The following is a 14,744-nucleotide window of genomic DNA, read 5'->3' on the forward strand; positions in this document are numbered from 1 at the left end:
ACGTGAAGGCGATGCTGACAAAGTTCAACATGGCGAACTGCAAGCCAGCGAGGGTGCCGATGACCGACAGGCTCACGAAGGATATGTCCCCAAAGACAACTCAGGCGACGGAGCAAATGACCAACATTCCGTACCAGGAAGCGGTTGGAAGCCTGATGTACCTCGCTCAATGTACCGGCCGGACATCCTGTATGCGGTCAATCAGTTGAGCCGGTACAACTCGAATCCCGGAATGCAACACTGGAGTGCCGTGAAAACGCTTTTCCGATATCTGCGGGGAACATCGGCGCTGAAGCTGATATACCGCCAGGGCGGCGACAGCGACATCAAAGGTTACAGTGACGCGGACTGGGCAGCTAACGTAGATGACCGCAAATCCACCAGCGGCTACATCTTCACGCTGCAAGGAGCAGCTATCTCGTGGTGCTGCAAGCGCCAACCGACGATTGCCTTATCAACCTGCGAAGCAGAATATATGGCACTTTCGGCTGCTGTTCAAGAAGCATCGTGGTGGCAAGGACTGACCAGACAATTCGAAGCGACTGGTCCAATCACTATAAATTGCGACAACCAGAGCACCATTGCGATTGCCAGGAACGGTGGCTACAACCCTCGGACCAAGCATATCGATATCCGTCACCATTTTATTCGGGATGCACTGGAAAGGGAGATAGTCAACATCAATTACATCGAATCAGACAACCAACTCGCCGATGGCCTCACGAAACCATTATTACGGACGAAACTGGAGAAGAATCGTGAAGCCATAGGAGTCCTAGCTTAAGGAGGAGTGTTAGAGTATAGCGTAGTAAGCCATGACTTTTATTCAAATAAAATTTTACTTTCTGTTCACAAGTCAAACGAACAAGTCGTTTCTTTTCTTATCTGAAGATACAATAAGCTGGTATCCGTACTATTCCATGTAACTTAGCAAGGGCCGTGTTACTCCCAGCAAGGATGAAACCCCCGTCTTCAAGCCTCAGGGTCGGCAAGACGCTCGTGACACTCCGCGAAAGAAAACACTTATAGATCGGCTAAAGAAACTCCCTCTATATTCTTGGTCTCGTGTACACTTTTATTTCACTTCCTTCTTGACGTCCTGCTCTCCTACCACTTTCCTCTAGCTTTCTCCCACCTAGCTTTCTGGCGTCCGCCCTTAACACCGGACGACGCCTCCCACTTCCTTACTTTTCTACTCCTACCTTATTCGCAGACTTTCTACACTTATCTTCGGGGCCCCGCGCACTGCACCGCCTTCGCTCCGCTCCTTTCGCCTGTCCACTGGCTCCTTCTCTCCTTCCTGGGCCAGGGGGCGGGCAATTCTTCTCCTTTCCTCTCTCTTCCGTTGGCTGCAGCCTTTCGCGGACCTTCCTCCTGTCCCGTGCGCCCCTCGAGTGTGTTGACGGACTCGAGGCTTCAGTGATCCGTAGAGTCACTGGAAAAAGCCTGGGTTCGTCGGCGCGTTTGGTGGTTGTATCGGGTACAGGGGTGATGCGGACGCACTACAAAAAGGTGAGTAGGGTCTACGCTGCGGTGTGGCTCCAAAAGATACCGCAAAGTTCGGTTTTAAAATAAAAACCGCGAGGTCCTGTGGGCACAATGGGAGAATCGCGATGGCGGGTTAAGCACTATACGGATGGGCTAGGTTCGGGGTATTGTTACGGAATTTACCTGGATGTCCGGATTGCTCCAACCTCTCCACTTTCCTTTTCTCCTTCTTTCCACTTTTCCGTGCTTTCAACTCTTTCTATTAACTTCTCCAACTAAACTTCCTTCCAACTTTACTTTTCTTCAACAAACTTTCCTTCTACCAACTTTTCAAATGACTGTTGTCTCTGAAGATCACCAGGCTAATGATCCTCCGTTTTGCAGATCGTTGACCCCGAACCATTGGCCATTGACCCGTCGTAAGTGCCGAAGTTCCTCCTCATCATGGCCACCCAGTTCGCCTCCCATGGCCGCCCATTTCGCCACCCCCATGGCCGCCCATTCGTGCAGTCCTGTGCAGCCTGGTGGTGGCTAGCAGAACTACCGTCGTCCTTGTATAGGGCAGTGCAGTGATGGCTGCGTTCGTGGGGTTTTTGGGACGTTACACTTAACCTAACTACAAAGGTTTTCTTTTATATATACAAAATACGACGAATACTATACGCGACAAATCTCATCAATACTGGACGTTACACTGACACTTGTTACACTCTCCCCCCGCTCGGGTAAAAAAATATTAGTGAAGCTAATATTTTTTTTGTTCAAAAACACTTAACACCGCGATAACTTAACACGTACCTCTGAACCTGAACTTCACAAACTTTGTTGACAGACACTTATTTTTTTACAATGAAAGCGACAAAATCTTGACACATTGCTCCACTCCTTCAATTTCAGAAATCCACTTGGGTAAGAGAGCATTTTATTTCAGCACAGGTATGGGACGGGGTCATAAGGCATCATCGTTGGATTTTCCAACTCCACGCAATTTAAAGGTAAAACCTTCTACTGACCATCAGCGTACTAAGACTCCGGTCTCCAACGTATCCAAAAGTGCTAATTTTATTGACCAACATTGATGAGAAACGATTTAAAAATATTTACAACAAGTTAAAATTATATATTTTACAATTTAAAAACCACAAAAAACCGAATTAAAACTTTTCTAAAAAAAAACTACTATTTTAATGAGCATGCTAAAATTGATAAAACATGCAAAATAAATTAAACTAAATTCCGGAATTACTATTTACAAAAACAACGTTGCAGAGTCACCCTCTACTACGGTATGAAATATTTTAGTACAATGAAATATTTCCAGTGTCGGAGTTCACTGTTGATCGGCCGAACTTTTGTACTATTTCTAACGCGCGATACTGTTATCATGATCAACTGTGTGTGCATACATCGGGAAGATCGAGCTTTCAAACAAGGCTATTGTTCGAAAATGGTAAGTATCTAATGTGGTTCTGGTTAGGGAAAAATGTGAAAATGGGCATTTTAGTTACTAATTTTATCATTTTAATGACATTTCGTCGACGAAAGTTTGGCCAAATGATCATTCTAATGGTTTAATGTTGCTAAAAAGCCTAATTTTCAAGTGTTTCCCAACTAGAAGCTCATTGTGATACTTGACGGCATGAGGCATGATTTCAGGTAAGTATCTTTTTATTGATTTAGTGAACCGTTGTGCTATTGTGGGCATGTGAATTGATTATTCTAAATTATTTAATCATCTATCTGTTCCTATTTGTAATGTGATTGTTCTTGTTTGTCGCACAATCCAGTCTAGCTCCTTTTCCTGCAAATTCCAAATGAATCATGCTCGCTTTTATCTACCACTGGCAATGCAACCTTAGACTGGTTCAAAACAGGATTGCTTGCTTAATGATAGAATGCAAATTGCATGTACAATCTTCTCTAGAATACAAAATCTTTTTACACTAACAAATTAAACAAATTAAAAATTACACGTTAAAATTCAACATCACAAAATTATTAAAATATTCTACGATTTCCTAGGATTTTTATTACTGCCTGTCATTCGTGGCGGTTAACGTTTGAATGGACAGATGAATGGGTGGATGCATCTGCAGCTGCATTCCACTGAATGGGTCCGTTTGTTCCCTCCCTGAACTAGGATTGAGCAAATAGCATCTGACGTGGTTTCCAGATGAGGCTTTTACGGAAACTCGGTCGTCAACCAATTTGGCCTCCTAATCCTCAGGAACAAAACGTACCACGGAGAGATTTGCCGTTTACGCCTTCAAATCTGCCGACGAAAATACACCGAGTGACTTGCCATTCAGGTCGGAGACTTCGTATGAGCTCGTACCTTTTTTGGCGACTATGATGCAGGGAGTGTAGACTGGCCCGAGCTTGGCGTTGTAGTCGTGACCAGCCGAGGATTGTCGGAATGACCTCTTATACACTCGTTGACCTACATCGAAGGTTGGTGAGTACCTTTTATGACGCAAATCGTACTGCCTTTTTGTACTCTCATGAGTCTTTTTTAGGTTTTGGGTGACGGTTTCCCACACCTTCTTCGACACACCTCTCATCCTCTCCATGCGATCTTCATCGGTGAGTTCCTCATTGCTCTCTAGACGATGATCAGATCCACGAGTCATGATCTCGTTTCCGAACACGATTCGGTGAGGGGAAAATTTGGTCGAAGAGTGAACGGTATTATTCAACACAAATTCCATCTCTGACACTTTAGTGTCCCACAGACGTTGATCTGACCGGACGTATGAACGAATCATCGCGTTGATCGTTCGGTTCAAACGCTCTGCTGGATTCGCCTGACTCCGGTGACGAGAATTCGCCCAGTGCTGAATGTCGTAGTTTTTCAACAGCTCTTGGAACTCCTTCGACAAGAACGTCGTAGCATTGTCGGAGATCAGATATTGAGGCACCGACAACTTTCGCAGCCACATCTCTTCCACGATCTTGCATAGACTACCAGACGAGATCTTCTTCACCGGGACAAGCAAGCAATACTTAGAGCAAATGTCAAGAATGACCAATAAGTGTGCATTTCCCTGCTTGCTCCGGGGAAGAGACTGAATGTAGTCCATACATATGATCTGGAATGGTTTGGTAGCGATCCGTTGTTGACCCATTTCGGGTGCAGTTGACACTGTAGATGGTTTGTTTTCCTTGCAGGAAACGCACCTACCAATGTACTTTTTAAGGTCGGCACTCATTCGAGGCCAATAGTACCGCCTTTTTAGTTTTTCGACACATTTTTCGAAGCCGATGTGCAAGTTATCATCATGCTCCTGCTTCATGATTTGTTGGCGAGACGATTCTGGAACACATTCTTTCCACTGGAAGCTGTAGTCCAGGACATCCGACCGAGCTGACACTAGCTTGTACAATTTGCCGCCGTCGATCCGGAAATCCATATAGCTTTCCGGATTTCTTTCGACAGAATTATACAGATTTATGTACCACTCGTCGTCCTCCTCTACTTCTAGAGCTTCGATGGATCGAGACAGGGCATCTGGCACAATGTTGTCCTTGCCTTTCCTGTGTTTCACATCCATGTCATACTGTTGCAGAGTGATGCTCCACCTACTCAGTCGTGACGATGATCTCCATTTAGCCTTCATGATGAAGGTCAACGCTGATGAATCAGTCATCAAGGTAAAGTGTGTGCCCTCAATGTAGCACCTAAATTTATCAATGCAGCGAAGGGCGGCTAAACCCTCCTTCTCCGCTGCATGATAATTCAGTTCCGCACCCTTCAACTTCTCGGAATGGTATGCAATTACCCTTTCCTCCCCATTTTGGACCTGCGTGAGAACTCCAGCGATTGCCGTGTCACTTGCGTCTGTTTGGACACAAAAAGACAAAGAAGAATGCCTGGGACAGATCGATAGTGGACAGATACTTAAAAGGTCCTAAATGGCTTAAAATTCGGTTTTGATGGGGAAGGGGGTACGCATCCCTTTTGGTGCGCTCATTGAGCTTTCTAGCGTCAAGGCACAACCTGACTTCTTCACTGTCTCGCTTTTTAACTGGCACCACAGGCAGAGCCCAGTCAGAGTCAGAAGGTTCGATGATGTTGTCTTGGAGCATTTTGTCGACGGAATTATGAATTTTCTTCTGAATTTCTGGGCTCCAGGGATACGGATTTTTCCGAACGGGCTCCGCACCCTGAAACTCCTCTTTAAACTCGATCCGATGTTTGATCAGATCTGTTTTGCCAAAATTTCCCGGACTTGCTACCAAGAACAACTTTTTCACCTCCTCTAACTGCTGAATTTGCTCTTCACTCAACTGTTCTTCTTCTTCCAGCTCTCTGTGGGTGTCCTCGTCAACGGCTTCGACGGATTGGCTAAACGTCGGACGAATGCCAAATTTACGCCAAAAATCGTACCCTAGGATGCATCTGCGATTGAGTTTTGGAGCAATCACTACGGGTAAGATCTTCGTCTCTCCGTTGAAACTAAATGGAATGTCTACTGCACCTATTACTTCTAAGTTCTCTCCTGCTGCTGTTCTCAGGTTCGTGTTCGTGGGTTTAATTTTCAGCTTTAGCGAACTAATCAGTTTTCTACTCCCTACACCTAACACAGTCCTCTCTGCCCCGCTGTCTAACAACCCAATCACAGGAATACCTAAAATCTCGACCTTTGCAAATGGTCTCGGATCGTTACTCAGAGTGACAATGGTGGCAATCTCCTCACTAACCGAGTGATCCCCGAGTACCTGCTCATAGCCGAGTTCGTTTAGTATTTGTGGTGGATTAGAAGCAAGATTTTCATGAGGACTTTTAAAGTTGAGTGGGAGACTGGCTTGCCTCACTGAGCAGTCTCTTGCATGTTTTTTGCCTGACAGTAAGGGCAGTTTTTCAAAGTGAATCCAGGGAATCCACATTTGAAACAAAAAGTATGTTTCTCCTTCGGACATTCTTCAAAACCGTGGTCGTTTTCATGGCAATTGAAGCAAATGCCCTTTTTAATTGGAATGTATGCCTTGACTATACGCTGCAAGGCGTTCGAACCACTCGGTCCAGGAACTGGGCTTTTCTGTCTTTGAGGGTTCTGTGGTTTCCCATCAGATTTTTCCACTTTTTTGTACTCTTCCCTCTTGTGATGTTCCTGTCCTGAATCTCGTTGTTTCCAAAAACTTTTCTGTCCATTTCCTTTACTGAACTTCTGTTCAAACCTGCCTGCTTCTTTTCTTCTATCCTGCTCGTCTCTTCTGTACCTATCCTGTCGGTTTGGGAAATTCTGTCGGTGGTTGTTAATTTCGTCTACCCGAATCGGCCTATTTGGGAACCTATCGTTTCTCTGGTATAATTGCCAGTTTATCGCGTCAAACTTCTTACCGAACTCTTTCATTTTAGGTACGTCGTTTACACCGGCCGCAAGCATGGCGATACGGACGTCCTCACGCGTATTGCGGAAGAGCACATCAAACTTGCGCCTATCGTCCCAGGAACTGGACATACCGCGGAAAATACGGACCATGTCCAAGTAATAGTCCTGAAACTTTTCCTTGGCACCCTGTTTCCGGTTGTACGCCTGTCGTTCGTACACGTAATCGATATCAATCGGTAAGAATTCGTTTTTAAGTTCGCGCACTAACTCCTTCCAAGACCCTAATTCATAATTTCCGTTCACCTCCATGAACCAAGCTCTGGCTTTGTGAGTGAACAGATGATGAGCACTCTGAAAAAGTTCATCGTCAGAGAACCCCTCTGAACGAGCATTGAATTCAACCTCCTTCACAAACTCATTCAGGCGTTTTCCGTTGTCCATGCCGTCGTACCGAATTGTCCATTTGTGCACCGGCAACCGGTTGCTGTTTGACCTCGACCTTTCTCTTTCTGACGATTTCGGTTGGCTAGGAACAACCACTACCTTTCTTGGTTCTCCTGCATGCTCTGAACTTCTAATCGAACTATTCCTGTCCTTCAACCACTTCAGAAAATCCGTAGGTTCCTGCTGAGAGAATTTTGGTTGGATCCTTTCAGATTCACCTAATTGGGTACTGTTCAGCGTTTTCGCCGGTTGCTCTGGTACCGGTAAATTCTGTTTTGGCCGTTCAGCCTCAAGAATTTCGATACGCTGCAACAACTGACTAACTACCTCTAACAACTGCTTATTCTCGGCGGTCAGCTTCTCCTGTTCTACCTTCAGCTTTTCTACTTCTTCAGGCTCGCCTACTTCTTCTACCTCCTCACTGTGGCTCTCGACCACCGGAATCTCTTTCTCCACCACCTGAGGTACCTGAACTCTCTCTACTTCCTCCTCTTCTACGTTGACATTCTCCGCTCTATCCTCCTCGCGCTCTTCATTTGTTTGTCCTAACCCTTCTCGCAGTCGACTCAAACTTTCATTAACGATTGCTAGTTCCGCTGCTCTAACCTCTGGTAAGTGTGAGGCTGCCGAGAAGAATGTACTCAACAGTCTCAAACACTCACCCGCAACTACGGCTAGTCCATTCAGACTCTCGTCATTCAGCTCACGATTCCGCAATCTTTCCATTCGGAAAAGAATGTGAATCAATCGGTTTTTGAAACACTGATCCGGAGCTTTCTTTGACCGTCTGTTCTCTAAAAACGCTTTAATCGAATTCAGTTTGTCATCACAGGTTTCTAACTCCTCCACTACGTCTATCTTACTAAAATCGTACGAAATATTCGACTGATTATCTTCTTCTTTCAGCCGGTTTCGCAACGCTCTCTCCAGGCTGGCGCGAGGTGCAATTTTGTCCATCTTGCGGATCATCAACTCATGCTCGAGTTCATCCACGGTGAGGTGGGCAGTATTCAGCGCGTTGTACTGCGCACGCAGCACGGTCATCTCCATGGTTGGCAGATTTATCCACCGGAAATCAGTAGAATTTAAAAAGAACCTAATTATCAGCACGCAGCTGTAAAAAATTAAAAAGTGTCTAGTTTTATAGCCGCTTCCGCTTGTGGAAAGCAATTGAAAAATCCTAAATTTGTTCTCGCTTCCTAATGAAAGCAGTAATTAATTTGAAAATCCTAAGTATTGTCCACCAACTTCACCTGGTTAAAATTGAAATAAAGTGCCTAGTTTGCTCGGTGTTTTATTACGCTCTTCCGAAACACACTGATCAAGATAACTTCCGGAATTTTTCCGCGAAAGTTAGCTGTAATAATCTCCTGCTGTTTCAAATTATTTCTCAACAATAGTTGGTAGCTATCTTGCCACTTGGGACTTCCAAGACCTCCGTTATGAGAACAATGATTACAAGTCCTGCACAACTCCAAAGTAGTTCGTGACGTCAATTCGGTAAGTGATTTCAAGGATTTCCCAGAGACCTCCGCAACGAAAAGTTATCAAATCTCAAGTGTTTCCCAAGCACGGAATGCCAAAGACAGCCCCACGTTGGGCGCCAAAGTGTAACTTAGCAAGGGCCGTGTTACTCCCAGCAAGGATGAAACCCCCGTCTTCAAGCCTCAGGGTCGGCAAGACGCTCGTGACACTCCGCGAAAGAAAACACTTATAGATCGGCTAAAGAAACTCCCTCTATATTCTTGGTCTCGTGTACACTTTTATTTCACTTCCTTCTTGACGTCCTGCTCTCCTACCACTTTCCTCTAGCTTTCTCCCACCTAGCTTTCTGGCGTCCGCCCTTAACACCGGACGACGCCTCCCACTTCCTTACTTTTCTACTCCTACCTTATTCGCAGACTTTCTACACTTATCTTCGGGGCCCCGCGCACTGCACCGCCATCGCTTCGCTCCTTTCGCCTGTCCACTGGCTCCTTCTCTCCTTCCTGGGCCAGGGGGCGGGCAATTCTTCTCCTTTCCTCTCTCTTCCGTTGGCTGCAGCCTTTCGCGGACCTTCCTCCTGTCCCGTGCGCCCCTCGAGTGTGTTGACGGACTCGAGGCTTCAGTGATCCGTAGAGTCACTGGAAAAAGCCTGGGTTCGTCGGCGCGTTTGGTGGTTGTATCGGGTACAGGGGTGATGCGGACGCACTACAAAAAGGTGAGTAGGGTCTACGCTGCGGTGTGGCTCCAAAAGATACCGCAAAGTTCGGTTTTAAAATAAAAACCGCGAGGTCCTGTGGGCACAATGGGAGAATCGCGATGGCGGGTTAAACACTATACGGATGGGCTAGGTTCGGGGTATTGTTACGGAATTTACCTGGATGTCCGGATTGCTCCAACCTCTCCACTTTCCTTTTCTCCTTCTTTCCACTTTTCCGTGCTTTCAACTCTTTCTATTAACTTCTCCAACTAAACTTCCTTCCAACTTTACTTTTCTTCAACAAACTTTCCTTCTACCAACTTTTCAAATGACTGTTGTCTCTGAAGATCACCAGGCTAATGATCCTCCGTTTTGCAGATCGTTGACCCCGAACCATTGGCCATTGACCCGTCGTAAGTGCCGAAGTTCCTCCTCATCATGGCCACCCAGTTCGCCTCCCATGGCCGCCCATTTCGCCACCCCCATGGCCGCCCATTCGTGCAGTCCTGTGCAGCCTGGTGGTGGCTAGCAGAACTACCGTCGTCCTTGTATAGGGCAGTGCAGTGATGGCTGCGTTCGTGGGGTTTTTGGGACGTTACACTTAACCTAACTACAAAGGTTTTCTTTTATATATACAAAATACGACGAATACTATACGCGACAAATCTCATCAATACTGGACGTTACACTGACACTTGTTACATCCATCTCCTCAGTAAGAATGGGTGACACCGCTCTGAAACGGCAGGTGGGCTAATGGTACGCTTGCCCCCGCCCCGTTAAAACCGTGACAGGCCTCCTAGTACGTTCAAAACTCGCCACCTTAGCTGGTGGAAAGTAGGCTCAGTTGAAGATTCCTGACTAGCGTCGATCGGCTCTGATCACGGTACCCCATGAAGGATCGTGACAACCTTATCATGACCTCCCTGTCACATAGATAACCATGAGATCAAAAGACGACTACTTACGACGAGTGGAGATAGCGGCTCGGAGGGGGGACCCTTAAAGCATGGAGGAAGATAACGTTAACATCAACATCAACGACGAAAGTGTGGAGAACCCGTTTGCAAGAAGCGGTCTGGCGAGGTCGCCGACCGAACAGAACCAGCAGAAGCAGCAACAGCAGCGGGAGCAGCAGGATCGGGAAAAAGAGCTGCACGAGCAGCAGAAGCGAGAGCAGGAGCAGTGCGAACAGCAGCAGCGCGGGCATGAACCAGGCGAGAAGCAGCAGCATCGGCAGCTGCGAAGCGCATGGTATTTACTCCCAAGGCAGTCGAAGGTGGAAGCTGCGAAAACTGTAGCGGACGAGCTTCGTGAGTTCGTCGACAAGAGACATAACGTGCACAAGGACATTAAGGATCTCGTGACAAGAATTCAAGGAAGCCTTGGGTCAGCCATCAAAGACTGGAGAAGATTGATGCAGAGAGCGGAAGCTGCAGAATCTGAGTTGGCGGTGACTAAGAACGCCCTGGCGGCAGCGGTACTGCAGCAGGCGAAAACCGGTACTGCTCCCGGTAGAGGTACTAAGGCGAAGGAAAAGTCATTGGGGACGGAAACCACACCGGTATTCACCCCAAAGAGAACCAGATCATCACCTGGAGATGAAAGGTTGGCAGCACACAAAAAACCAAAGAATGTGGATGCTAGACCGGCTAACGAAGCGATTACCGGCGGAAAAGGAGACACCCCCTGGCGCGAGGTCCGGAACAGGAAGGACAGAAACAGGAAGGTTAACGTCAAAACGCAAAAACCAATCAGGAGGAGGAAGAAAGGGGAAGCGGTCATCGTGAAAATCAGCGAAGATACGTACGCCGAAGTCCTGCGAGCCATGAGAACAGACCCACAACTCAAGGAGTTTGGTGCTGACGTCCAGAAGATCAGACGAACCCAGGCGGGAGACATGATCTTTGAGTTGAAAAAAGACTCAAAAAACAAAAGCTCAACATACAAAGAGCTGACGGAGAGAGTAATGGGTGAAAAGGTGCATGTGAAAGCCATGTGCCCCGAAGCGACGATCCAATGCAAGGATTTGGACGAAATTACCACAGAGGAAGAAGTGAGACTCGCCATGAGAGAGCAATGCGACTTGGAAGGCGTGGACATGACAGTACGCCTGAGAAGGGGACCGTTTGGAACGCAGGCAGCCTCGATAAAGCTCCCAGTTGACGCAGCCAACAAAGCGATGACAATCGGAAAAATCAAAGTCGGTTGTTCAGTATGCCCACTGAGATTCTCCCAGCGACCGGAAGGGTGCTACAGGTGTCTAGAATACGGCCACCTGGCGCGGAACTGCAAAGGAATCGACAGAAGTAAGCTGTGCAGGTGGTGCGGTCAGGAAGGTCACAAGGCGCAAGACTGCAACAACGAACAGAGATGTCTGTTTTGTGTCGACAAAAGTCGCAACAGACACGCGACGGGAGGCCCCAGATGCCCGGCCTTCAAGCAGACGACAGGTACTAAACCGCAGTGGAGGTAACTCAACTAAACCTCAATCACTGCGACACAGCACAGCAATTGCTGTGGCAATCCGTATCAGAGTCGAAGTGCGATGTGGCTATTATTTCTGAGCCGTATCGTATACCAGCTGGAGACGGCAACTGGATCGCGGACAAGGCGAAGACAGCTGCTATTTGGACGATGGGAAAGTATCCCATCCAGGAAGTAGTGTACCAGGCCAACGAAGGCTTCGTGATCGCCAAAATCAATGGAGTTTTTGTTTGTAGGTGCTACGCACCCCCTCGATGGACAGTAGAACAGTTCAACCAGATGCTGGATGAGCTAACCGACGAGCTAGCCGATCGGAGACCGGTCGTAATTGCCGGCGACTTCAACGCCTGGGCCGTTGAGTGGGGCAGCCGCTTCACCAACCCAAGAGGGCGTGCTCTGCTAGAAGCACTAGCAAAACTCGACGTAGACTTGGCTAACGAAGGAAGCATCAGCACTTACCGAAGGGATGGTCGAGAATCGAGTATCGACGTCACCTTCTGTAGCCCCGTGCTCGCGGGAACCATGAACTGGAGGGTTTGCGACGGATACACTAACAGCGACCACCAGGAGGTCCGGTATAGGATTGGAGTGCGGTCACGGAGTACATGGACAGGAAGGCAACCTCGCGATCGAATGTGGAAGACGAAGCAGCTCAACAAGGATCTTTTCATCGAAGCTCTCAGAAGAGAAGATCTGGGATCGAATTTGAGGCCCGAGGAGTTAACGGCAGCGCTAGTGCGCGCATGTGACACAACCATGCCTAGGAAGGTCGATCCGAGCCACAGACGTCGCCCTGCATACTGGTGGAATGAAGCGATCAACGATCTCCGGAAAAAATGCCTCAAAGCCAGGAGGCGAATGCAAAGAACCTGAACCGAAGAAGAGAGAGAAGCGCGAAGAGTAGTGCTGCGAGCTGCGAAAGCCGCTTTGAAGGAAGAGATCAAGCGGAGCAAGAAAACGAGCTTCATGGAGTTGTGCCGTGATGCGAATGCAAACCCTTGGGGAGACGCATATAGAGTGGCGATGGCCAAAATCAGTGGCCCAGCGGTGCCCCCTGAAACATGTCCAGAGAAGCTAAGAGTGATCGTCGAAGGGTTGATTCCTCAACACGAACATACGGTTTGGCCGCCGACACCGTACGGCCATGCAGGAGAAGAGAGAGTGAGTATCACCAATGACGAGCTCATAGCAGCGGCCAAGAAGATGAAGGTCAAAAAGGCGCCTGGCCCGGATGGTATTCCCAACATAGCGCTGAGAACTGCTATCGAGGCCAACCCAGACATATTCCGGACATCTCTGCAGATCTGTTTGGATGAGGGACGTTTTCCGTCTCAATGGAAGAGACAAAAACTGGTACTGCTACCGAAACCTGGCAAGCCTCCTGGCGAACCAAGCTCGTTTCGGCCGATATGCTTGTTGGATACGCTAGGAAAGCTACTGGAAAAAGTCATCCTCAATAGACTCACGGCTTTCACAGAAGGAGAACAGGGTCTCTCGGAGATGCAATTCGGATTCCGAAGAGGGAAGTCGACGATAGATGCCATCCAGACAGTTGTTGCTACAGCCGACAAAGCGAGGACGAAAAAACGACGGGGTAACCGCTTCTGTGCCATCGTCACAATTGATGTGAAAAATGCATTCAACAGCGCAAGCTGGGAAGCCATCGCAGCAGCGCTGCACGAGATGAAGGTCCCGGACTACCTCTGTAGGATTCTCAGCGACTACTTTGACAACCGAACCCTGTGCTACCATACAAGTGCAGGTCAGAAGAACGTTACGATATGTGCGGGCGTTCCACAGGGGTCTATCCTTGGTCCGACGTTGTGGAACGCAATGTACAACGGGGTACTGACACTGGAGCTACCGACAGGCGTCAAAATCGTTGGATTTGCGGACGACATCACGTTGGTGGTAGTTGGCGAGACTTTAGAAGCAGTGGAGATACTCGCAACGGAGGCGGTAGACGCAGTTGAGTACTGGATGCAGGGGAAGAAACTATCTATAGCCCACCAGAAAACGGAGCTGGTGCTGATCAGTAACTGCAAGGTGGTGCAGAAGGCTGCCATTACAGTCGGGGAACATGCCATAGTCTCTAAGCGGGAGTTGAAGCATCTCGGCGTTATGATCGACGACCGGCTAAACTTCAACAGCCACGTCGATTATGCATGCGGGAAAGCAGCAAAGATGATCACGGCATTGGCGAGGATCATGCCGAATAACTCAGCAATCAGCAGTAGCAAGAGGCGGTTACTAGCTAGCGTGTCTACATCGATTCTAAGGTACGCTGGTCCAGCTTGGGCGACCGCAACGAAAACGAAGAGAAATCGCGCTCAGCTCTGCAGCACGTACAGACTGATGGCCATGCGAGTGGCAAGCGCCTATCGCACGATATCATCGGATGCGGTGTGCGTGATTGCCGGGATGGCTCCCATCGCCTTCGTTCTAGAAGAGGACAAAGATTGCTACGAGGCCAGGGGCACAAGAGGAGCTCGGAAGGCAGCGCGGGTCGCCACGATAGCGAAGTGGCAACACGAGTGGAATACCACAGCGAAGGGAAGGTGGACCCACCGGCTTATTCCAAATTTGGTAGAATGGGTAAACAGAGATCATGGGGAAGTGAATTTTCATTTGACGCAGTTCTTGTCAGGTCATGGCTGCTTCAAGAAATACCTGCACCGGTTCGGACACGCAGGGTCGCCGTTCTGCCCTGAGTGCGGAGATGTCGAGGAATCGCCGGAACACGTTGTTTTCGAGTGTCCACGTTTCACTGTGGAGCGCAGCGAGATGACAGCAATCTGCGGTGCTGGTAT

General features: G+C 48.2%; 2 protein-coding genes across 2 annotated transcripts in view; both read left to right on the forward strand.

The window, feature by feature from the left end:
- Positions 1-14,744, forward strand: part of LOC134291238 (probable serine/threonine-protein kinase kinX) — an 88,469-nt gene that overhangs the window by 69,970 nt on the left and 3,755 nt on the right. The gene's annotated exons all lie outside the window — the stretch shown is intronic.
- Positions 233-784, forward strand: LOC134290564 (uncharacterized). Its single transcript, XM_062857726.1, has one exon. It carries the CDS (start codon positions 233-235, stop codon positions 782-784), a length of 552 nt encoding a protein of 183 aa, XP_062713710.1.

This window comes from Aedes albopictus, chromosome 3 (genome assembly GCF_035046485.1).
Source record: "Aedes albopictus strain Foshan chromosome 3, AalbF5, whole genome shotgun sequence".
Lineage (NCBI taxonomy): Eukaryota > Metazoa > Arthropoda > Insecta > Diptera > Culicidae > Aedes > Aedes albopictus.

Excerpts from the sequence above, each read along its gene's own strand:
- LOC134290564 (XM_062857726.1), top strand. The coding sequence starts at position 233 with ATGCAACACTGGAGTGCCGTGAAAACGCTTTTCCGATATCTGCGGGGA.